Consider the following 25,435-nt stretch of genomic DNA (forward strand, 5'->3'; position numbering starts at 1 on the left):
TTAGGGAGAGAGTTACAATGTTTCCTTCACTGGAAATAAATTGTAAATAAAACATCAAGCTGTCTTTCTCAAGCATATATTTGAGTATTACTGAGATAGCACACTACAAAATATGTTCTGTTTAAAGTTTAACAGCTGGACGTCATTGATTCTTGATAAGATTGTGTGACTACGAAGAATTTTAACTATATTTACAAACCTAATACTCTTAATATTAAACTTGATATTTTAATATTACAATCTGATGGAGAAAGTGTAATAAAAAAAATCTTTTTTTTATTAGAAACACCTACAAAGGGGTCTAAATTGACTTTAGATTTGACTTATCTTGCAGGAACTGAAGCAAAATCCTCTTGTTTTTGTTTATGAGATGATTAAAATATAAGGAAATATAATCTACAATTAATTAATGGCAAATCAGCCCCTCTAACATGACACAATCCAAACAATCTTCCTGGGTTTAAGTCTCCTCATGAATAATTCAGTAACGGAAATACATGAATGGGCGTTTCCTTTATGAATAACAATTAGCCACGCCCCCTACTGTTTATTAATTGGGTTTATTTGACAGCCGTGCAATTCAGTCCCGTTATGGCGTCTCATCAAATCAGGGTGGGCTTTTTCTACCGCCTCCTGTACTGGAATTCATCAGTCGCCCATTGCTATCTCACATCTGGATTTGGGTGCTGAAAGACATCAAATGTAGGCGAAATGAAGGACGAGAAAAACACAGCGCGGTCGCTCCCGAGTGCCGAGACGGAGCGTAAAAATGCAGCTGATGTGGAGGATGGCCGGGCGGGCATTGGACCAGCGCTGAACCCGGTGCTCCATGAAGCGGGATCAGACCGAGCCTTCGCGCCGACAGCCCGAGCAGGGACGGGAATACGCGTTTTAAAGGTATCGGAGCCAGCTGACTTACATGTCCGTGTTTGCCCGGCTGTTTAGAGCGCAATCGCTGTTAAGCAGCAGGGCCAAAGTACGTGCGAATCCGTGAACTGCATCAACAATTATCTGTACAACACTTTTTACCCGTCGCTCTGTCTTATGCACAGTCTTTCTGTGTCTCAAAATCTAGTGAGCTGCCTACCTAGACAGTATTCTTGGGCATGCTAGGCGCATTCCGGATTCTCTTATAGCTCGTTATGAGTTGTATCAGAATGGTTGCGATATCGTTTGACATGTTGCACTGTATTTTAAACCTGTTAGGGGCGTTCACACACAGACGCGTTCTTTCGTTCCGTCTGCGTTATTTTTAATTGTTGGTCTGAGTACACATACTTTAGATAGACGTCGCGTCCTGAGCGGTGCGTTTTAAAGACGTCGTGTCAAAAGGGGCCTTTCACACCTCTAAAAATCCGCAGCTAGGCGCAGCGTAATAGACAAAGTGTCTCGAGACGCTTTTTAACAGCTAAAGAACTTCTTTTTAAAGGGATAGTTCACCCAAAAATGGAAATCTCGTCATTTTCTCACCCTCATGCCAACCCAGATGTGTAGGTCCATACAATGCAATAAATGGTGGCCAGAACTTTGAAGCTCCAAGAAGCACATAAAGTCAGCATAAAAGTAATCCGTACGACCCTTCTGAAGCAATCTAATAATTTTTGTGGTGAGATTAGACCAAAATGCAACCCCTTTTCACCGTTTATCTTGCCATTACAGTCTCTAGGCACGATCGTGATTTCAAGTTTGATTACACTTCCTAGTGCTTGATGCACGCGCAGAGCGCCAGATAGCTCGAGGGAGTGTAATCAATTTTAAAATCATGAGCAGTTGCCAAGGAGACTAGAGTGCTGAAGTCAAGATTTATAGTGGAAAAATAGTTATATTTTGGTCTGTTATCACCCAAAACTGTTTTGATTCCTTCAGAAGACATTGTTTAAACCACTGGAGTCATATGGATTACTTTTATGCTGCCTTTATGTGCTTTTTGGATCTTACAAATTTTGGCCACCATTCACTTGCATTGTATGGACTTACAGAGCTGAGATATTCTTCAGAAACTCAGAAAAGTAAATATGAGCTAATTTTCATTTTTGGGACACAAAACCGTGTGAACGGCCCCTTTTAAAATAGGCTAGTCAACTTTTAAAAATGCATCTCGAGACGCCTATGTTTTGTCCCATTCTGCTGTGCTCCGTCAAAGTATTTCTAGCAACCCCACTGTCGCCATCGTTGGAACGCTATCGGGAGACTTTTTCCAGTCATGCCAGTGCAGCTCCTATCTACTTGAATGGAGAATGTCCAAAATCTAAAAAATGATTGGTCAAGATTACGCTCCAAGACCATATTTCAAATCTGATAACACTGGAATAATAAATTGTGATTCTTTACCTCATATTACACAAAAAAACTAAATTTTCACAGCTTGTATAGCTAATGCGCATGCTTTCTATAGTTGATTGACAGGTGATGTCTGTATCTAAAAGGTGATTGGCTCTTTTAACTGTTAGGCAGAACTTCCTTTCTACATCTGTTGACCGTTGGCTGCTCAGAGCTCCTTGGATGACTGTTCCAATTTCTCCCATTCATTTTTATAGAAGTGGCCCATCTCTGCTATATAATCTTTGGCCCCGTCTAGCTGTTAATGATATGATATAGTATGAACGCATGAATGTATCCTGTGTGAACGCCACCTGAGCCTGTATGACGTGATGATGCCACTGACATTGTCTTCTCAAAAAACCTCACATAATAGGCTTACTGGAAATGTGCTTGTCTTTTTTTTTTTTTCAGGCAAGCCATAGATTATCAGAACAAAATGAAATGGCAGTTTTTGTCTTTTTCCCCTCCCAAAATAGCTTTGGTGAATAAGCAGTTACCTTGCTGAGGTTGGAACAGTTTTTCTGTCTATATTTAGAGCACTGTATGTGTTATATAGTTATCTACTCTTATCCTTGTGGGGAAAACAAAACAACAAACAGATGGACTATTCTCAGAATTCAAATCCAAAATGATGTTTTCATTTATCAATATTAATCATTGTTAAAACATAGTTATTACCTTAATATTTAAAACATGAGTTGAGTGAAGTATCTGATTAGGAGAGTTATTAAAGGGATAGTTCTCCCAAAAAGGAAAATTCTCTCATTATTTACTCACCCTCATGCCATCCCAGATGTGAATGACTTACTTTCTTCTGCTGAACTCAGACAAAGATTTTTAGAAGTATATCTCAGCTCTGTAGGTCCATACAATGCAAGTGAATGGGTGCCAAAATTGTGACGCTCCAAAAAGCATCTTATACATGCTAGTACTATCTTTGATTTTTAATAGGAATGACACTGATACTGCGGAAATCTGCAGAGTTCTGCGTGCACAGATTCCGCGTGGACCTAGCATAGTCAGTTGGAAACTATGGTGCTATTGTGACGTATGCAATGGTGTCTGATAGACCGGAGTTGCTGTATTTGGTACTGATGACAGTGTGCAGTGGCCACTTAAGCAGGGCAGAGCATCATGAGAGCATGACTTCACCAGACTAATGACCTGATATCATCTCAGAAGTGGCCCGGCACACACATCTTTCCAGGGCGTTCGTGCCCTTAGTAAATATTTGGGCTGCTGCTGTTTTCTGCAACCAAAAACAAAGCCTGGTGTCTCTCAAACAAGCTTAGTGTTACTGGGTGGAGTGCCAGACAGTCGTGGTTACACGGGCATGATTTCCTATGACTGACTGGGTCCTAAAATACTTTATTTGGTTTTATTTCTAGAAGGTCATAATTTCTCACCAGACCACAGTGCACTACTGGCGTTTATTTATTGCATGGCACTTTTCATGGATAGGGTGCACTTTGGAGTCCCATTACTTAAAACTTTAGAGTCACAAAATCCTAGAGAGAATTAGATATGTTAGATAAAACTATAACTTGAATTGTTTAAATATTATATAATGTTAATTGTTTTAAACACATCAAATATTCTGTATCCAACATTTAAAACCATACATCTGTCATAAGTTCGACAATTACTTTTTGTGACCGCTTCATTTAGGCTTAATCTGTAACTCTGTTACTTGCAACCTTGTTACCCATTCTGACATTGTTTTGTTTTTGTTTGGTTAGTTTTATGCTAATTGAATGTTTATTGCTATAAATACAAATTAAAGGATTTTAAACACTTTTTAGACATATCCCAAAATGTTTTTGTGGCATGTCGGAGGGCGGGGCCAGGTCGTGATTCTGCACACCCGGTCCCTAATCAAGCTAATTAGCCCTCGAGAGGGATAAAGGCCGACCGGAGACGGCAGTGCGTCAGAGAGAGAGACAGCTGTTTGACACCTGTGTGTTTGTGTTTGTCTTTTTGGTTGAGTTTTATATTAAACTATTATTCATATTGTCAAACCGGTTCTCGCCGCCTCCTTTCCATTAATCCCTTTACACTGGTGCCGAAACACGGGAAGGAGGAGGGCTGCGCCGTAGTAGAGTTCTCGGCGCTAACATCTACCCCAAAGGAGCAGCCATGGCCATCTGCCGGAGGACGGAGGAGCCCGGCCGCCTGGAAGCGGAGGAACGGCTGCCGACCGCGAGGTGATGTGGGTCTCCTAACCAACCGCCTGGAGCGGTTACCGCTGACAGGGGCGGAGGAGACCCCTACCCTGCACCAAAAACGCGGCAGGGCGTTCCGTCCGCCAGGGGCTGGAGGACTGCCTCCGATCTGTCCGAGGAGGCACGGCTGTCGTCCATTAGAGGGTGGAGGAGTGGCCGAGGACCAAGCTACGGCGTATCAGAGAACCGGCGAGTAAGTGTCTCTCTCTCCCACTGCCGCTCCGTGTTGACCTTTCCCTTTCTTTTTTTAAATGTTTTGTTAATTTGGCAAGATCTCCGTTATGGCGTGTAGGTGCCACACTTTTTTTTTTGTTTCCCTCCCCTTGTACCATCCCTCATCCAGGTAGACGGGGATGACCTGCCGGCAGACAGGGCAGAAGGCACGCCCCTCCCCAGGGAAAGAGGGGGGTGTATGTCATGCCGGCTCCCCGGCCTGAGAGAACGAGGGAGGAATGTGGCAGGGCGGAGGGCGAGGCCGGGTCATGATTCCACACACCCGGCCCCAATCAGGCTAATTAGCCCCCAAGAGGGATAAAGGCCGACCAGAGACTGCAGTGCGTCAGAGAGAGAGAGATTTACAGAAAGCTGTTTGACACCTGTGTGTTTGTGTTTGTCTTTTTGGTTAAGTTTATAATTTAAATATTATTTATATTGTCAAGCCGGTTCTCGACAACTCCTTTCCATTAATTACTTTTTAGACGTTCCGCATTTTTGTAACAGGGTTGCAAAAATGACACACCTTATCTAAAATAAATAGAAAATGGAATAGCACATATAATATCTAGTTTGATCTCAATACAATTGTCAACAATCAATATTTTTTTGAAGGTTAAGCATCTCCTTTTGCTGACCATTTGTTGAAAACAAAAAAAACAAATACCCTGCAATGAAGCAACATCTAATCTAAATCATTTTCCGCAGCGTAACATGAAGAGGAATGGCAGCCGAGGCTGCGTGACCCGGAAGACACGGTTTGGCTCTCGCGAGCGGGACTGGCTGAAGGGTGATGCTCAGCGAGGCTGCGTGTGTCTCTACGGGGCTTCAGAGCCTCAGGCCCCTGCATCGGGCCCCCAGACAACCTCCACCGCCCAGCCGGACCTGAAACTGGTCCTCTGCTCGACCAACACCACCATTGAGGAGCTCTGTGCTCAAAGAGATGTTCAGGGTCTCTACCTGCAGCTCCACGGAGACTTAATCAGGTAACACACAAACTTGTGTTCACTCAACTGTCTTTTTCTGGCTAGACAGGGTCTTGTCTCGAACATACAACCTGATCAAACTCTCACTGTGGAGCATTCAGCTTGTGGCTAGAAATATACAAGTAAAGGTGTTTATCAAAAAGGACAAGGTGAATTGCATGCTCATTGTTTACAAATAACTGGTCACATGAGTTAAAGGTGAAGAGGTAAAGATATGTCTCAGGTCCCTCCTTCAGTAGGGTTTTTCACTTGTTTTAAATCAGATCACTTAAAAAGTAATAGCATATCTCTGCTCGACAAGCCACGTGATTTGAGGTATCATTAATATCCGTAGCACAATCAATGTGGGGCAAGTTACACATCAAAGTACACTGGCTTAAGGGTTTGTTTTAATCCCTAAACCTAAATATGAGCAATAGTTAAAGTGATCCTTGCTTAGCAAACACTACTCAAGATATGCAGGTGTTTGCAACACTACCTGAGGTCTTAAGGCGAGTGTATTCTTTCTTCTGTGTGTATGTGTGTGCTTAAAAGGCCCTCCGTCTTCTAGTGTCCACTGTCTGCTGTGTGTGTGGCGATTGTGAAGGTGTGCCTGATAAAAGAGAGATGAGCAAGTTATGCTTTCTCCTCTCTCTGCCCTTTTGGGAATTATTGGGCTGCAGCAGAGATGGCTGAAATCACATTATTTTGCAGGAAATACTCCAGCTCTGAGCTGAGGTAAAGCCAGTGAGCTAAGCTGAATTAGCTGCGAGGAGCCTGCACATTAGGGCAGCTCGCAGGGACATCTGCTGATGTAGTGTTTGTGTGTGATTTTGTGCTTGTGTGTGCTTTCTGCCTTAGTTTTCTATTTATTTCAATTCAGGTAAACAGCAAGGAACTATTAAACCCCAAAGGTGTCTTTTGTTTGCTGCAGTCGTCCTCATCTGAGGCAACTGCTAAGTAGGGATGGATCACAATGTTTGACTAGTCTTCCAGCAACCAGCTTGTCAATTAGTGCTGTTGACTAGTTTATCTACATTTCTTCTTATATATATTTTTGTGCTTTAATTAGCATGCTGACAGAGTGCTGTGCTTCAGCTGTGCTTCTGAACAGAGCAAACAAATGCAACAGAATCCATGTGCTCATGGCTTGAAACGTTGAAAATGCATCAAGACGTGTCACAGCGGTCAGATATCCGGTTTGGGAATTGGTAAATATTGTAAACAATCTATAAAAAACAGCACAGACACAAAAACGCGTCCTGTGTTTATGGCTCCTTAGTGCGATAAAACCCTAGCTGAACAAGGGCTGCAACTAACGATTATTTTGATAATCGATTAATCGTATAAAAATTTATTTCCTGTGTTTTTAAACAGAAATTATAAAGGGTGTATGGATTTGGTTAAATTTACAGTACTGAATTCACTATTCTATACTCTCACAAGCCTAAATCATGAAATATTAAGTTTTAATTACTTTCAGGTCATATAAAACATTTGACGCTTTTACCCAAAGCGACTTACAGTGCCCTTATTACAGGGGCAATCCCCCCAGAGCAACCTGGAGTTAAGTGTCTTGCTCAAGGACACAATGGTGGTGGCTGTGGGGATCGAACCAGTGACCTTCTGATTACCAGTGATGTGCTTTAGTCCACTACGCCACCACCAGAGTAAAATGATCATCAGGGATGGAATGGGACTAAAAATCAGTCCAGCAGAGGGCAATAGTGACACCAGAATATAATAATAATAATAATAATAATAATAATAATAATCATAATAATAATAATTATTATTATTATTATATTAATAATTCTGCCCAGCTGAAAAATACATAATTATGTTAGATACATATGCTTGTACAATGTCACTGATTACATACATAAAGTATTTTAAATTAAAATTCTAGGTTTTAAAAATAGTTTTGTCACTGATTACATGTTTCTAAACTATTCTTTTCAAAACTATGTGTAAGTTTATCCAATAAAATAATGTTTGCCATGGTATAGATTTACTGGTGAAATAGGTCATTAGATTTGGCATTATCAGGATGATTATCAAATATCAGGACCCTTATAATTATATATATATATATATATATACAAACATCATATTCAGCATTATACACAGTATAATATAGTACAAATATCTGTAAACGCAGTGCAAATTCTAGTTGCTCATTGTATTATGCGCTCGCTTGAGGAGAAACCATCTAAAACACTTTAAAATCCGGCACAATTTAATACATTGAAGCTGAAGTCAAAGTATGATGTAGCACGAGTTTAATCATAATAATTGTGCCCCTTTTCTCCATTGCAAACAGTTTGATTGACGTGCGCTCGTTTGCTCAGTGAAGTTTAATGGTGACTCGCATGTGGTAAAACAAATAGTTTTGCAAAATAGGCACATACATTATAAAACATAGAAAATAGCAGTAAAATGTAAGTTACGTGCTGGAAAGCAACAACTTTTGCAGTACAAAACAATCTCAACAGTACAAGCCCTCATTTCATGCACCTGAAGCAGCAGCCGCTGCACATTTAAACTGTATGCTTATTGTGATCTTCTTTGAAGTGTTTAATAAGTGCTCCCATGCACTGGACAACTTGGGTCGTGGTTTTTTCCCGCTTGTCTCCGTTTTTTAAAACGAGTTTCATCATGCAACACATTTTCACTGGGCTGTAAAGTGAAGTCATTTACCGAGCTTCTCCGTGCTCGCAGCATAAATCCAACTAATCGATAATGAAATTAGTTGACGATTATTTCCATTATCGATTAGTTGTTGCACCCCTAAACTGAACAGTTGCATTTGTTTTATTTCACCCCCTTTAAAGCCACTACAGCCTTTCAGAAAGACGTCTTTGGCCACTGCGTTGTGTCTCGCGCTGTTTTCGAGAGTCCCGCCACAAGCGCGTCCAGTTTTAACCTTAAAAAGGGCAAGCATATAAAGGTACCTTTGAAAATTATTTAATTGTTATTTTCTAACACATTAGGGCCCACATAGTACACTTCCATGTTTGCTTTTTTTTTCGGGAATAATGCTTTTATTTTCAATTTTATAGCTTGTAGAAATCATGAAAATAACATTGAAAAGATTGGAGCTTTTCCCTCGAGGTCGTGTGCCTTTTTTACTTTTAGAAAAATATTGTGTGTTGATGCCAGACTTTAAATACAAAATCGTATGTTCTCAGTATTTGCAGGGACCTTTTCCATATTTCTCACAAAAATTTTGACCGACGCATTTCTCCATGCCCTAGCCTCTTAAATGTTTGTAAGAGGATACAGAAGCCTTTTTAGGGTAAAAAAAAGAAATCTCGAGACTGTTGAATTCTGTTCTAATACTTTGTGCACTGTTTTTGAACTCAAGAATGCATCTTTTTTTTTTTTTTTTTTTTTTAGAATGGCATTTGTAGTGTTTCTTCAACTTCAGGCACTTTCCATTGGTTGATTTTTTTTTTTTTATTGTAAACTTTATTAAAGTTTTCGTTTTGTTAGACGAAGTCTGTTTTTTTACAATGTCTATTGTTATGTACAATTGTCTACAAATGTCTTCTATGAATAGATTTTACCGTTTTAGCCTGGTCCCAGACACAATCGATAAAACATTTTTACAAATGTTCATGTTTAAAACTAATCTAAACAAAGAGTGAAATAAACACAAACCATTTTTTGTGTGAACACAATATTTATTGTGTGAAAATTATTTCTGTCAATTTTCAAAATGTTTCATGGCATCATTTGCACCACACCTCACAATTTAGCCCCTAATAAATATATATATATATATATATATATATATATACAAAACAGGTTTGTACTGTTGCCACAGTTGCTGACAGGTTAAAAATCGCTAGCTGCAATTCCAGTGTTTCTGACGTGACATTTGCAGTGAAATTGTGAAATTTATCTGCACATATATCTAACAGTTTCTCTGTATAATCATAAAACCCTGCAGATACAGTGCAGACATTTGAAAATGTTCAGTCTAGACAAATTTGTCTCCGTTTAGATCAGAAAACAAAATTGGGTTATGGATGTAATAAAAATGGACATGAGTTTTTGGGAGAACACTCTCTGTAAAAACTCTGTGAACTTAAAGGCACAATCTAGAAATTATACTAGCCACACGATGAAGAGGTGTCAGCACTTGTAAGAACATGTAATGTAATGATGACTGACTGGAGGGGGGGCATCTTAGCTGCCTCTTACTTTGCTCTGTACATTTTCCTGCTTTTTTGTGCTTAGCCGATCACATGCCTGATTGTTATTAGACAAATTAAAAGAATAAATTGAGAGTGTGACAATTGTTATAACTTTCTAGAAACCGCTAGTGCCAAAAGTGCTTGAAGTTGAAGAAACACCCTTTTATCATTTTTGAACTTTCATTACAAAAGTTATGAAAGACAAAGAACAAGAAAAATGGGGGGAAAAGGTGGGAAACAAATGCAAGAAATGCAAAAGATGTTAGCAAATGTACAAAATCAAGCAATGTACATAAAACATAAAAGGTCCTTGACATAATTAATAGCAAAAACGTGTATGTAAACAACCCCCCAAAACACTTCTGGTCTGAGTCAGGAAAATGTGCAATGCTTCCTTAAAGATTAGTTGACCGTTTTTTTACATCCCTACTGCAAAGCCCTGTTCCTTTGCCCAATTCTGTGGTAAAGCTGAGTCAAGCAGCAAGGCCGCCAACACTAGCTCTGCTTAAACAGGAGGGCAGCTGACAGGTCTGCTTGCTAGCATGGGGGTCGAGTAGCTCAGAGCAGTTGCACTCTTGCAGTGCCAGGTTATGGGTCAGGGATTGTAGCATTCACAAGCCTATCTGCTTCAGAGCACCATGCAGAGCCATAACAGGATTAGAACAGTGGAATGAGATGACGATTTAATCAGGTGGAGAAAGGCAGCGTAGCGCAAGGTGGATGATTATGAGCCTGGACAGTTTTAATAAAATGCAGGATGCCTTCATCACAAACAGATCATCGTGTCAGACTGGCAGACTGATTATTTGCTTTGTTTAGAGGGAATATTGTCAGACAGAAGCTCAGTTTTTTTTTTTTTTTTTTACACAAACAATTTAATGAATTTTGAGATATTGAGTTTGACTATAGAGATGACTAGACGTGATCCCCATGGATATGGATATATTACCTGTCTGCTTGACTGGGAAAAGACCCACCTCAGAGGGAGAGTCAGTGCTTCAGGATGTTTGAATTGAAAGTCTGACCTTAACCTGAAGCACCTGTGTATTGTCATGCCTTTTCAATGCTAGGGTACAAGAACAGGAACTTGTACAGGCCCACTTGGAATTTTAAATTATATTATGAGTTTGAGAGTTCTGCAACCCCCTGGCACAGATATAATGCTGAGATTATATATAAGTAAATGTGTATATACCGTATGCAATATATATACTGTATATATGCAATGGCAAGAAAAGTATGTGAACCCTTTGGATTTTCTGCATTAATTGTTCATATAATATGATCTCATCTTCATCAAAGTCAAAAGTTTAGACAAACACAATGTGCTTAATCTAACAGCACACAAACAATTATATTCTTTCATGTCTTTATTGAACACATCCCGGTTCCCGGTGGGAAAAAGTAAGTGGATCCTCCTTTAGCAGCAATAACCTCAACCAAGCGTTAGACCTGCACAACGTTCAGAAGTAATTTTGGAGCATCATTTCTTACAGAACTGCTTCAGCTCAGCCATGTTCATAGGATGTCTGTAGGGTTGGGAAGTATAAGGAATTTAACAATTCCGGTTCCTCTTAACGATTCCGTTTCCTTAACAGTTCCAGTAACGATTCCAGTAATTCTTTTAAGACTTGTTTTTTTGTGTGGATTTTCTCCCCAATCTGGAATGCCCAATTCCCAAAGTCCTCGGGGTGGCGTAGTCACGTGCCTCAATCCGTGTGGCGGAGGATGAATCTCAGTTGCCTCCGCGTCTGAGACCGTCAATCCGCGCATCTTATCACGTGGCTTGTTGAGCAACCGCAGAGACCCAGCGCGTGCGGAGGCTTCACTCTATTCCCCGTGGAATCCATGCACAACTCTCCACACATCCCACTGAGAGCAAGAACCACATCGCAACCATGAGGAGGTTAACCCAACTTGACTCTACCCACCCTAGCAACCGGGCCAATTGGTTGCTTAGGGAGCCTGACTGGAGTCATTCAGCACGCCCTGGATTTGAACTATTAGTTAAAACAAATTGTGCTTGATCATTATTGTAACTTCGAACAAACCAGATTTTTGGACAAATTTCGACATAAATGCAGGCAATTTCAAAGGAGTCACATACATACTCTCTCTCTCTCTCTCTCTCTCTCTCTCTCTCTATATATATATACACACATTGGAGACATTTCTATTTATCAATAAAGTTTATTTGGACTCCCATGGAAACCCGACACCTACCCCTAAACCTAATCCTATCACTAAATCTAAACCTAACCTTAGTTTCAGCGAATGAGACTCATGACACTTTCATACATAATACACTATTGGTTAAGTCTGTCACAAGTTTGCAGGAAGGACCCAGTCACAGAGAGGCAGAGATGAGACTTATTAAACAAACAAAAACTCTCTTGAGGGAGAGAAACACTATTACCTAAAAAACAGAACTAGACCGAAGTACAGACAGGAACTGGTAAACAGCTTAGCACAAACAGCTAACATCAAAAAACAATTCAGCAAAGAACAAACTACAAGGGAGAGGATTTATAGGGTAAGGTAACTGGAGTCAGGTGGCGCTGGTGACGAGCTGGGTGGAGAAACAATCAGTGGTCCTGGCAACAGAGCTGATGTTCTCTATGTGGCACCTGCAAAACACAAGAAGGAGAGAGCGGGAAGCACAGACACACACACAAACACATGCTAAGACAGACAGACAGGATTGACTGTCCAACTCAGACTGTGACAGTCATTAACTGATTAGGCAGCAATAAGGAAGCATTCTTGTTTTTAAACACAGCTGGACAGAGCACAACTCTGAATGCAGTGGTCTCAGGAAGTGTTATGTGTCATAAAAATGCTGTTTATGATGTGACGCAACCAAAGTGAGTTTTAAATCAATAAAAATTGGTTTATATATTAATTAAACGTGTTGTAGGCAAATGACTATTTTAGATAAACCAGTCAGTAAATTAAATACTACTATTTAATTTTCTATTCATTTGGAACTTGACAAATAAAATATTGAAAAACATATGCTTACAACTTGATTTCAAATCATTCTAACCATAATGCTTAATTTCACATTATGCCACATTTTAGTCTGATATGTTGTTGACAAATATTATTATTATTATTATTATTATAACATTTCCTCAAACTCAAGATCTTCTCAAAGCAATACAACAAAGATAATTAGAGACTAAAAATAAATGTAAAACATTGAAAATAAATTGAAATTATGTAAACACTTCTTGCTGGGAAAAAAATACATGACCGAAATAATGCAGAGCGCATCTTTTGGCTTTCATAATTTTCTTATGCATGCTTCATTTTTAAACCCACACCAGACATCTCACCTGTTTTAACAACAAGTTTAATGGTCACGTTCTGCGGAGACGTTTTGTTCTCAGGGTTTTACCTGGCTCAAAGATTATTAAGTAGAACGAGTTATCCCACTCTGTGCTTTCCTGTAAATAACGGGAGGCCAGTTGGACTCGTGTGCACGACACTCACATGATACACGATGCGTGTGTCAGATGAGAAGCATATTATTCATATCGCCTAGCTCTATACACCTAGCGATTTATATTATTTTAATATTTCTTTGTAAACTTAATGGTACAGTTGAAGTCAGAAGTTTACATACACATTAGCCAAATACATTTTTCACAATTCCTGACATTTAATCATAGAAAGCATTCCCTGTCTTTGGTCAGTTAGGATCACTACTTTATTTTAAGAATGTGAAATGTCAGAATAGTAGAGAGAATGATTTATTTCAGCTTATATTTCTTTCATCACATTACCAATGCGTCAGAAGTTTACATACACTTTGTTAGTATTTGGTAGCATTGCCTTTTGGATAGCCTTCCACAAGCTTCTCACAATAAGTTGCCCATTCCTCCAGACAGAACTGGTGTAACTGAGTCAGGTTTGTGGACCTCCTTGCTCGCACACACTTTTTCAGGTCTGCCCACAAATTTCTATCGGATTGAGGTCAGGGCTTTGTGATGGCCTCTCCAATACCTTGACTTTGTTGTCCTTAAGCCATTTTGCCACAACTGTGGAGGTATGCTTGGGGTCATTGTCCATTTGCAAGACCCATTTGCAACCAAGCTTTAACTTCCTGGCTGATGTCTTGAGATTTTGCTTGAAATTCCACATAATTTTCCTTCCTCCTAATGCCGTCTGTTTTGTGAAGTGCAACCCCACACCATGATGCTGCAATCCCCATGCTTCACGGTTGGGATGGTGTTCTTTGGCTTCCAAGCCTCACTCTTTTTCTTCCCAACATAACGTTGGCCATTATGGCCAAACAGTTAAATTTTTGTTTCATTAGACCAGAAAACATTTCTCCAAAAAGTAAGATTTTTGTCCCCATGTGCACTTGCAAACTGTAGTCTGGCTATTTTATGGTGGTTTTGGAGCAGTGACTTCTTCCTTGCTGAGAAGCCTTTCAGGTTATGTCGATATAAGACTCGTTTTACTGTTGATATAGATACTTGTCTACCTGTTTCCTCCAGCATCTTCATAAGGACTTTTACTGTTCTGGGATTGATTTGCACTTTTCGCACTTGTTTTATACTTGCATACTATTGTTTGTACAGATTAACGTGGTACCTTCAGGCATTTGGAAATTGCTCCCAAGGATGATCCAGACTTGTGGAGGTCCAAAACATTTTTCTGAGGTCTTGGCTGATTTATTTAGATTTTTCCCATTATGTCAACCAAAGAGGCACAGAGTTTGAAGGTATGCCTTAAAGTACATTCACAGGTTCACCTCCAATTCAGTCCACCTCCTATCAGAAGCTAATTGGCTAAATATGGAGCCAAATCAATCTCATTAATAATTCACGCACAAAAAATGATTCACACATGCGTAGACATTTTCACATGCATGAAACCTAATTCACGTACACAAAAAAAAAAAATCACGTGCGTGAAAAAAATATATATTCACAAAAAGCTACTAACATGCGCAAAATAAAAGTATGCATACGTAAAATACATTTTACAAACGCAAAACATACTTCATAGATATACAACTAGTCGCAAAAAGTTTCAAATGTTTAAAATGTACGAGTGTATCCATGAATCTGAATGTGCAAATCGTCATTCACGTGTTAATCCCCTCAGATTTGTGTGTGTGTGTTTTTGAGACTTTCCTGGCAGAGATCTCTTCCCACGTGGGTCTGTCGTACTCTTTAGCCAATCAGATGCGAGCTTAACCAATCATATCATAAGCCAGTGATTCTGCGTACCTTTTGCGCAATATGGATTAATTAAAACGGAAATGAAGCCTTTACATCAGTAATCCAGCATGGCGAACGAAGAACGGGAAGTAAATGCTGCTATTATTATTATTATTATTATTATTGTTGTTTTTATTATTAGAGTCGCACATACATATTCAGATTTATTTCTCAGTATTAGTAAGTTGCCTATTTTATTTGTTCAATAAAAGTATCAATACTGTCCTCATTATGTTTTCAGTCACAATACATTATTGTCCAAACACATTTTACTTCACTTACCCATGCTTCCTGTTCTTCGTTCGCCATGCTGGATTACTGATGTAAAGGCTTCATTTCCTGCCCCTGGAGTTTTAAATATTAATAAAACTATCCATTCCTTACTTCATAAAGACATTGTCACTATGCCAAACTGTTTATTGGAATAGACTGGTGGAAGGTTTATTATGGAATTATTTATTATCTGGGCTTTACCAAACAAATATTTATTAGTAAATAAAGTTAAGGAAATAACTTTCAAAATCTTACACTGATAATACCCAGTTCATATTTTTCTTGTTAAATTTAAAAAGGATATTGATTTGAACTGTTCTTTGTGCAATACATTGCCTGAGACTTTGCTTTATCTATTTTGGCATTGTGCTCATGTAAGGACATTTTGGAAAGATTTGACCAGATTTATAATTGATAACATTGAACCCACCTTTTCCTTATGTTTAGATAACGTTATATTTGGTTTTACTAATATCCCCTCAAATAAAAGGAAAGAATACTATATTATAAATTTAATTGTAATTTTTGCTAAATTTCATATACATAAATGTAAGTACAGTAAATCCCAACCTTTGTTTTTGGTATTATTGTAGTTTTAACTGTACATTGACTTTGTTTGTTTGAATCTTAATAAAAAAAAAAAAAAAAAGTAAGGCTTCATTTCCATTCTAATTAATCCATATTGCGCAAAAGGTGCACAGAATCACTGGCTTATGCTATGATTGGTTAAGCTCGCATCTGATTGGCTAAAGAGTACGACAGACCCACGTGGGAAGAGATCTCTGCCAGGAAAGTCTCAAAAACACACACACACAAATCCAAGGGGATTCACACGTGAATTCAGATTCATGGATACACTCGTACATTTTAAACATTCAAAACTTTTTGCGATTAGTTGTATATCTATGAAGTATGTTTTGCGTTTGTAAAATGTATTTTACGTATGCATACTTTTATTTTGCGCATGTTAGTAGCTTTTTGTGAATATATATTTTTTTCACGCACGTGATTTATTTATTTTTTTTTGTGTACGTGAATTAGGTTTCATGCATGTGAAAATGTCTACGCATGTGTGAATCATTTTTTGTGCGTGAATTATTAATGAGATTGATTTGGCTCCATAGCTAAAGGCTTGAAATAATTTTCTGGAATTTTCAAAGCTGCTTAAAGGCACAGTTAACTTAGTGTATGTAAACTTCTGACCCACTGGAATTGTGATATAGTCAATTAAAAGTGAAACAATCTGTCTGTAAACAATTGTTGGAAAATGTATTGTGTCGTGCACAAAGTAAACAACTTGCCAAAACTATCGTTTGCTAATATTACATTTGGAGTGGTTAAAAAAATGTGTTTTAATGACTTCAATCTAAGTGTATGTAAACCTCTGACTTCAACTGTATGTGGAAAATTGCAGTTTGCGTTTGTACTTTGCCCCCTTTTGAACGTGTGTTATTTTTTTTAATTATTAGATGCTAATTCCATGATTATTATTTTTTTTTTCATAGAATAGCAGCTAATCGGAAGCATGGCCTAAACTATTCAGTTCAGTTTCTGTTTATTTAACAGAGATGATAATCAACACGCCCAAAACCTAAGTAAACTTTAAAGAACAAGTAAAATAACTATTTTAGGATTTTAGAAAACGATGTCAGGATTATTCAAATGAAGATTGTCATTAATTGGAAAATCAGTGTTTTTACACAGCCCTATCTGCTGATGACGGTAATCTCAATATGGCCAAGTATCAGCCGGATTAATTGGCTTGGTCGATGTATCAGTTTGTCACCAGCATTAACACATGTACCTAAATAGTTAACTAAAGGGTCTATCTCTAAAGGATCAGGGCATATGTTGAACTTGGTGAATGACGTTCCAATTCTCGTTTTAAGAAAGTTGTATTTCAGTGTGGTCGTGTTTCAGTTGTCATTTCGTGTATATATATCCAGGCTCTTCCGATTTTCAGATTTGACTCCTATCTCTTGTCTTTTGTTCTGTTTTCAGGAGGCTGGACCCCTCCGAGCGTCCTCTTCAAATGGTCTATGACTATCTGACTGCCATGGGTTATGAAGACCCACTCCGAGTACAGCAGGAAGCTGCCAACTCAGACCTCAGCTGCATGATCCGATTTTACAGTGGTGAGTTGTGGCCCATGTGAGGCCTGTCCAGAGCATCTGTGTGGTGCGTTACCTACCCACTGCTGGCTTGAGCTCAGGCCCAAAATTAACACACAGAGTGCCAAAATCGAATCGAGTTCAGCCACTCATGTTTACTATTGGACTCACCGTACAGAAAGTAGCTGACTTGTCGGTCACTTGGTGGTCAATGTTTACCAAATGTATTTGATTCGGAAGTTGCGGTAACCTTAATTTTCCCACAATTTTCCACATTTTAAACATTGATGATAATTCCAAATGATGGCACTGGAATGTTATATCTGTTGACCTGACCAAAAGCCCAGATTTCTGTAATCAGTTTGCTGTCTTTCCAGAGCAAACTTCTAGAGTCCACCGGATCAGCCTCTGTTTCTGTGTGAGCACTTATTTTGGCTCCGTTCTCCTTGTGACTGGGTGTAGTCTACTATTCCTGTAAAGGCACAAATCTGCCGCCCCCTCTGATCTGGTGCATTTTAGTATACAACCCTTCTCCCTATTCTTTCTTTGAAATGATAGTGCTGAATAATGGGATTTTTCTAGTGTCAGGCATCAGTGTATGTCAACATCTGTGTTGAAGGGGTTGTGTTTGATTCTAGCTCTTTCTCATGAGTCACTCAAAGGATGCCAATTATACTTCTGTTCCAGCATGCCATCATGTACAAACCTTCCCTTGATGATGTTATTGGTTGTTTGAGATTGCAAAAGCTGGTTCAAAATAAGCTTCAGCTGTGTCAAAAATGAACTTTTACATTTAAGGGGCAATATTTGCAGGGGGTTCATGGGATTTATTAACTTTATGAGGGCATATTTTCTATAACCATTTAAAACATAAACTGTGTGCAATACATTTGTCAAATACTTTTATCGATTCTTGAATACAAATGCTCAAGACTTATAATTTATTACTTACCCTAAGAATTAAATCAATTATCAATTCCTATTTTTTTCCTTAATACTGTATGTATACCTAACTATTATAGAATATGAAGTACTAAATCAGATGTTACTAATGAAAAAATATATATTTTCCCTACATTTTGAATTCTGGGGGATTTTTGATGCCATTTTTGACCAGTGCCTCCCTAAAGTTTCTGTACCTGAGCCCTACTACATTTTTAACTTTCCACTTGCTCCCTTTTCTATCCCTTGCAAAACTACAGTAACAATACCATGGTAAAAGGATGGTATTAGCTGGGAATACTTGAGTAGTTTGATATATATTCTGTGAGGATACTTTATTCACTTATTAAAACACACAAAATTTTTTTTATCAAAAATAATTTTTCAAAGTGGTGAAAACATCCTATATAACCACCTCCTGTAAAATCCAAACCTTCTACCCTTTTTCCACCGGCCATTTTTGCAGTGACTTAAAAATCACTACAACAACAGATATTTTTTAGTGATCACTATCAAGAATAATTACACAAGTAATAAATTGTACATAATTTAATTTACTTTTATTCTCTTCTTTGCATCCTCTTCACATATCATCCATCCATCCATCCATCGTTTACATATGTGTGTGTGTGTGTGTGTGTGTGTATACTGTGTGTGTTTATATAAAATACACACGGTATGCTTGCCCATGCAAAACTTGCCTCCAAGATGCTACAGTGTTGAAGCTCATTACCAGGGTGTTGCATCTTGCTGTGTGGTTCCTAGGGCGTTCTGAGTGCTTCTTAGGTTGTTAGGTGGCTGCTCACTGGCCTATGTGAAAAGAGCCTAGGTTTCTACAGTATGTAATTCTGGTCCCTACAAATGGCTCGTTCCATCCTTCAATGTAAGTGTACAGTATGTGATTATTTTGCCCCTTTTATCATATTCCAGGTGAAGATTGCAAGTCTGATCGCTTAGAGAATTAAAAGCACATCTCTTTTTCACAAGCCAGCATGGTTTGAGGCATCATTTAAGTCCGTAGCACAAACAGTGCGGAAGGAGTTATGCTTCTAAGATTAATGCTTAAGGTTAGGGGTTTGATTAAATCCCTAACCCTGTGTATAAGCTGTAATAAAATACTTGCATACATACTTGCTTTAACAAGCACCACTAATTACATAATTATAGGCTTTTAGCCCTAAAAATCTATATAACATGGTGTACATTTTTTACATATGCAACATGGAGTCCTACACACTGCCCTTGCCATACCAGACATACCGGTATATTTAAGTCCCCCTGTGCTCTCCCTCGTCTGGGGCAGTGTGTAAATGCCCATCTGTCAGATCGGCTGGGGAAAGGAGACATGCCATTTCTCATCCTCAGGTCCTGTCAGGGTCATAGTGGTGAGCTACAGCCCAGCATGTTCGCCTGATATATAGCCACCGAGGCTGAATGGATGGCCTGCATCCCCTTCATTTGTACATTGTGACTTCAGGGACAGGTGAGCTGTAGCAGAATAGTGTTGTATGCTTGGTGTTCTCAAAGCCCCAAACACACATCCCTAATTCTCAAATGTGTGGAGGATGATCAATACCATATAGTTTTGTAATCACACTGTCACAATGTTGCATTGATCTACTGCCGCCAACTATTGATTTTTCAATTGCTATTATTTTACATTTCAAGGCATTGAAGGTACTGCTATATCAAAATGCTTTGCTTCTTTGGCAAATAGTTCAGATGATGCAATAACCTCTCTTTTCTCTGGTGTGAGTAACGCTAACCCTTAGTGAGATGATGACATTGTTAGTATAGTTGCAGATAATTTTCTCCATCATTGAAGCAATGTGTGTGTCACTGTAAAAGTTCAGACAGTCACTGAGAGGTTTTAATTAAGTGAAATGAAGGGACTCATTTTTCTTACTTTCTATCAAATGTAATGGATACTGGCCCTAAAGTGGAAAAGCGGCTAATGAGTAGCTTAGGGGCAGATGGTCCTTCCTTAGCTTCCATAAGAACAGTCTTTGTTTGCCCTTCTTTACTAGGTGGGAGACCAAGTCAGATCCTGTGTGATGTAGACTCCCAGGAATAAAAAAAAAGTGTTTCATCCTTCTGGTTTTTAGGTATCCGGATATACTGATTTACATTTACATGTATTCATTTGGCAGACGCTTTTATCCAAAGCGAATTACAAAATCGGAAAACATAAGCGAATCATCTTAAGGAGACAGTGGTACAAAAGTGCCATATTACAAAGTTTCACTAGCATCAGAATAATATTCAAAACAGAAAGTGCAGTTTTTTTAGTTTTTTTTTTAGTTACTGTTTAAGTGTTCATGGAAAAAGATGTGTTTTAAGTCGTATTTGAAGACAGACAGTGAATCATCTTCACGGATGGAGTTGGGAAGGTCATGCCACCAATGTGGTACGATGAAACTGAAAGTTCGTGGAAATGTTTTGGTGTCTCTTTGTGTTGGTATGACAAGGCGACGTTTCTTAGCCGACCGCTGGCTTCTGGTGGGCGTGTAGTTCTGCAGAAATGATTTTAGGTATGCTGGAGCAGACCCAGTGACTGTTTTGTATGCCAGCATCAGAGCCTTGAATTGAATACATCAACCGGCAGCCAGTGAGGAGAGACAAAGAGTGGTGTAACTTGCGCTCTCTTTTGTTAATTAAAGACCAGACGTGCCGCTGCATTCTGGATCGTTTGCAGAGGTCTAATTGCACATGCAGGGAGGCCTGCAAGATAACGTTACAGTAGTCCAGTCTAGTTATGACAAGTGATTGAACAAGCAGTTGTTTGGCATGTTCAGAGAGGAAAGGTCTTATCTTCCTGATGTTGTAGAGTGTAAATCTACATGATCATGTGGTCTTTGAGATGTGGTCCGTGAAATGTAGTTTGTTATCGATGATAACCCCTAGACTTCTGACCGTTTTGGAAGGCGATACTGTAGTTGTACCCAGCTGCACGGTGATGTTGTGATCATACTGATATACCCTGATACACCTGACTTTATACTTATTACTTGACACCAATTGATGTAAAATGTGCGCAGTTATGTGTTAATGTTTTGGGTTTCTGTTGTCAGAAAGTTCAGTTTAGAAAAGTAGTTTTTTTCAGCATTCTTTCTATTGGACTTTGGAGGATGTTTTGAGTTCTGAAAGTTATTGTGTATTTTCATAGAATGTCAAACTATTTCATTTCAAAAGATCAAAGAAAATTACATTTTTATTGACACGTTACCCCTTTAAAATTGTATTGTTGTATTCTGAGAAGAAACTTTTCTTAAAATTCCTCTAAAACCTTTTTACAGAGTATTATGAGTATATTTTTAATGAAAAGAGATTGTCCAATTTCCTCAGCCCTTCCCCGCTTTTGAAAATCCTGTTGTGGCCAGGGAATAATCTGAGGGAGTTAACATCTCTAAACACTGACATAAGATCCGATAAAATCCAAACACAGGCCCTCAGACCTGGGGTCATGACATGGGTGGTGAGTTCTGGACTGGATTCACCTCGCATGGTCGGGTGTTTCTTCTGAGCTATACGTTTTGTTTTCACCGAAATCCCGCTGGATACGGGAACTGCTGGCCATCATTATGGCTAAATAAATCATGTGTGGTGCTGGATTTAGTCACTAATGAGGTATTGATCTGTGATCTGCCTTAACTTTTCAGGGGTAATGCTCAGAGAGCAGACAGAGAAACTGTGAGTTTAGCAAAGCTGAGACATGTCTGGAGCACATGCATACATATTCAGACTCCAGTTAACTTATTTGAGTGAATTATAATTTATATAAATTATGTATATTTTTGTGTGTCTTTTTTATGGTTATACATAGGGCTGGGTAAAAAAAATTAGGGATGTGCAAAACAACATAATTTTACAATCGACTACTCGGTGGGTTATGTCGATGGTTAGTCGACTAGTCGTTCAATGAAGCCTTGCATAATTAGGCTGGAGTAATTTCCAAAAGACACCAATCAGGCGCGTTCATTAATAATAGGCTATATATTCTAAGCACATTCCCTCAATAGGATAACAGATTAGCTATTCAAAAAATAAATATGCTTGATAACAACTTTTTTGCACACAAAAGTGTCTATATCATTAAAATAAAGACTTACGGATAATATATGAAACAACAGGAACATTGCTCCTAGCCGAAAAGTCTGATAGTAAATTGTTCTGCTGCTTTGTTTGCTGTAGCGGTGTTTTTCACCCTTAAATGCATGTTTTTCCAACATCTTTTGTTCTTCGTGTCTCCACTACATAACGAGTAAAACAAGTAAAATTCATAGATTTTAATATAAATGAAGTAAAAACTGTAGAACACAGTATTCCCAAAACAGTGTGTGGGTTGCATTATGCTCATACAATCGGCGTGATAGCGTTCATAGATATGCATGAATATATATATATATATACTGAGCATACTTGACATTCTAAGCATTATTAACATTTTCTTGACATTATTTCGCAAATATTTCATTGTACTACATCAGTTCCCACTTTGTCCACACAGCGCTTGTTTTCCGTTTAGCGCCTGCAGCAAATATGAGATATGCTGTCAGATTTATGAAAATAATGTTTATTCTTATTTATACTAATTGTAATAGTGTTTGTGATTTTAAAAATATATATTTAAACTACAATAATTCAAACATTAATACGCTGTCTTACATATTAAAATTAAAAAAGTAAAAACCTTTTAATTATTTTTTATTGTTTAAAAAATTACTAGTCGACCTCAATAATTGACTACTCAACTGTTGCACGACTAGTCGACTAATCAACCATCCTTGCACATCCCTTTTCAGATTAATCGTCATCTTGATTTAACAATTCGATATTGTTTCTTAAAATCCCAAGACTGATCTTTTACTCTATGCATAAACCCTCTTCAATGCAAATAAACTGCTGGACAATTTTCAGATTTCCCAAATTTTCAGATTTCACTCGCTGGTGTAGTATAGTGGTGAAGTTCCTTTCACTGCATGTTGAGAAAATATTTTTGGGTTTGACTCACTGGGTGACACTTTCTTTAAAAAAAAAGTGGTGGGGACAATTTAGCTTCTGTCATGAATATTTATTAGGTTATGTGCAGAAAATAATTTTGTAAGCAAAATGGACATTATAGCTGGAATATATCAAAATGAACCTTAATCGAGAGAATCGTTCTTGAATCCAAAAATCTGGATCAATACACCATCCTAATGTGTCCGTCCATCCGTCTGTCCATCAATCCATCCACAAATATAAAGACCATGGAAATAATTCTTAGATCTTTTTTGTTTGATTGTATTGGTGAATCTATGGTCTTATGAGATGAGCACTCTGCTATAATCCTCAAAGTCAAACCGGAGAGGGCATATGACATATTTGGCAATAAATGTTTTGCTTGTTAATAATGTATTGAATGTTCTGTATGTCTTGGCTATTGAGATCAACCTTTTGTGGTGGAAGCTTTTAAATAAATACAGTTGCAAGCTTTGAGGAAATAGGAAGTTACACCAACACTAATAGTGTTAGAACATGTATTTTTAACTTGTGACATGAATGTGATCTCCATATGTTATTAGAAATAATTATTAGAAATAATTATTAGAAATAATAAGATAACTGCCTCAGGATTAGTAAAAACACTGGGTAACTGATAGAAAGACAAATGTTTATCAGAATAGAAATCAATATATCCCATTCATAACCAGATCAGGGATTTGAATTCTCGCTGCAATGTAGTTGGGTCTCAGTTTTACTATCAATTCAAGTTTCATTCAAGCCGAGTGTGCTTTTCCTCTTAGAGTCACTATTAATTTTCCTTTATACATAAGGGCTTAGAGGTGATATGGAAATGCCACTAACAGCATTTCTCAAAGTCAGACTATATTACTGATATTGGTCCTTGTTTCATATGTTTATTATAACCAGGGCTTAGCGCTGTTCAAACCTGTATTTCAGCCCCTACTGGTTCCCCCTGTTAGCGGACTTAATCTATTTTAAACTGAAATAATTTCAAGACTTTGTTCTTTGATGAAGGCTGAGCTCTTTGAAGCCATACTGATCTGCCAACACAGCTAAATGCTTTTGTCACAATTTTGCAAATAGATTGTGAATTTGCCTTTTTAAATATTTTTTTTTTTTTTTTTTTAATACTTTGTTCTTGGAGACTGATCTTTCATGGACCCACACAGTCTGTTCACAGAAAGTCTGATGTTTCTGTTAAAGAGCTGGCTGGTTTCTACATAACGTAGGGAGTCGGGTACACAGGTTTTTGCCAGTGTATGGTGCATATTAGTTACCGGGGTGCTGCAGTGAGCGTTTTAGAGGAAGAACTAATTTCATGAAAGTTTGCCAGATTTGTGGCATACAATCTTTGAAAGATACTCAGAGTTTTGTTTGAGGCATGTAGTAGCAAGTATAGGGCATTTTGACTTCCCGAGTGTGGAAAACGTCAACAGGAATTAACTCTATTTTAAAAATGGAATTAAATGTTGAATGTGACATATTTGGAATATAAATTATGGTATGGATGCACAATTAATACAATTGTGATATGCCCTACTGTAATTATTAAATTGCAAATGACTCAAACATAAGCTTGATATAAATGCAGAAGTGAAATTTAAGAAATTACGACAGAAATATTTTACTACTTTACAATATATTATTATTAATAATAATAATAAATACATCATATTTATATTTAAGCAATGGATGCACTTACTGCATTGGAAATGTATTGTATTTTCATTTGATTTAAAGGGGTCATGACATGTTTTTTTTATTGTATTATTATGTTCCCTTAGGTGCAATTATAGTATTAATATATTTTTTTTTTAAGAAAAACTTTTAAAATCTAGTGATTTATGACCTTTTCCCACCCTGTTTCTCATCCTCTGATTCAAACAGTCTGTTTTGGGGGCGTTTTCCATTTAAGACTTCAGTGTTAACGCCCACTGTTATGAT

General features: G+C 38.1%; 1 protein-coding gene across 1 annotated transcript in view; it reads left to right on the forward strand.

Annotated features, from left to right (window-relative positions):
* Positions 1-757: 757 nt before the first annotated feature.
* Positions 758-25,435, forward strand: part of LOC127649234 (PH domain leucine-rich repeat-containing protein phosphatase 2-like) — an 81,725-nt gene continuing 57,047 nt past the window's right edge. The window contains exons 1-3 of the mRNA XM_052134246.1: positions 758-897; positions 5,466-5,743; positions 17,433-17,566. Coding sequence (XP_051990206.1) covers positions 5,472-5,743; positions 17,433-17,566 — 406 coding nt within the window. The 5' untranslated portion in view covers positions 758-897; positions 5,466-5,471. The remainder of the gene's footprint in view (positions 898-5,465; positions 5,744-17,432; positions 17,567-25,435) is intronic.

This window comes from Xyrauchen texanus, chromosome 1 (assembly GCF_025860055.1).
Source record: "Xyrauchen texanus isolate HMW12.3.18 chromosome 1, RBS_HiC_50CHRs, whole genome shotgun sequence".
Classification (NCBI taxonomy): domain Eukaryota; kingdom Metazoa; phylum Chordata; class Actinopteri; order Cypriniformes; family Catostomidae; genus Xyrauchen; species Xyrauchen texanus.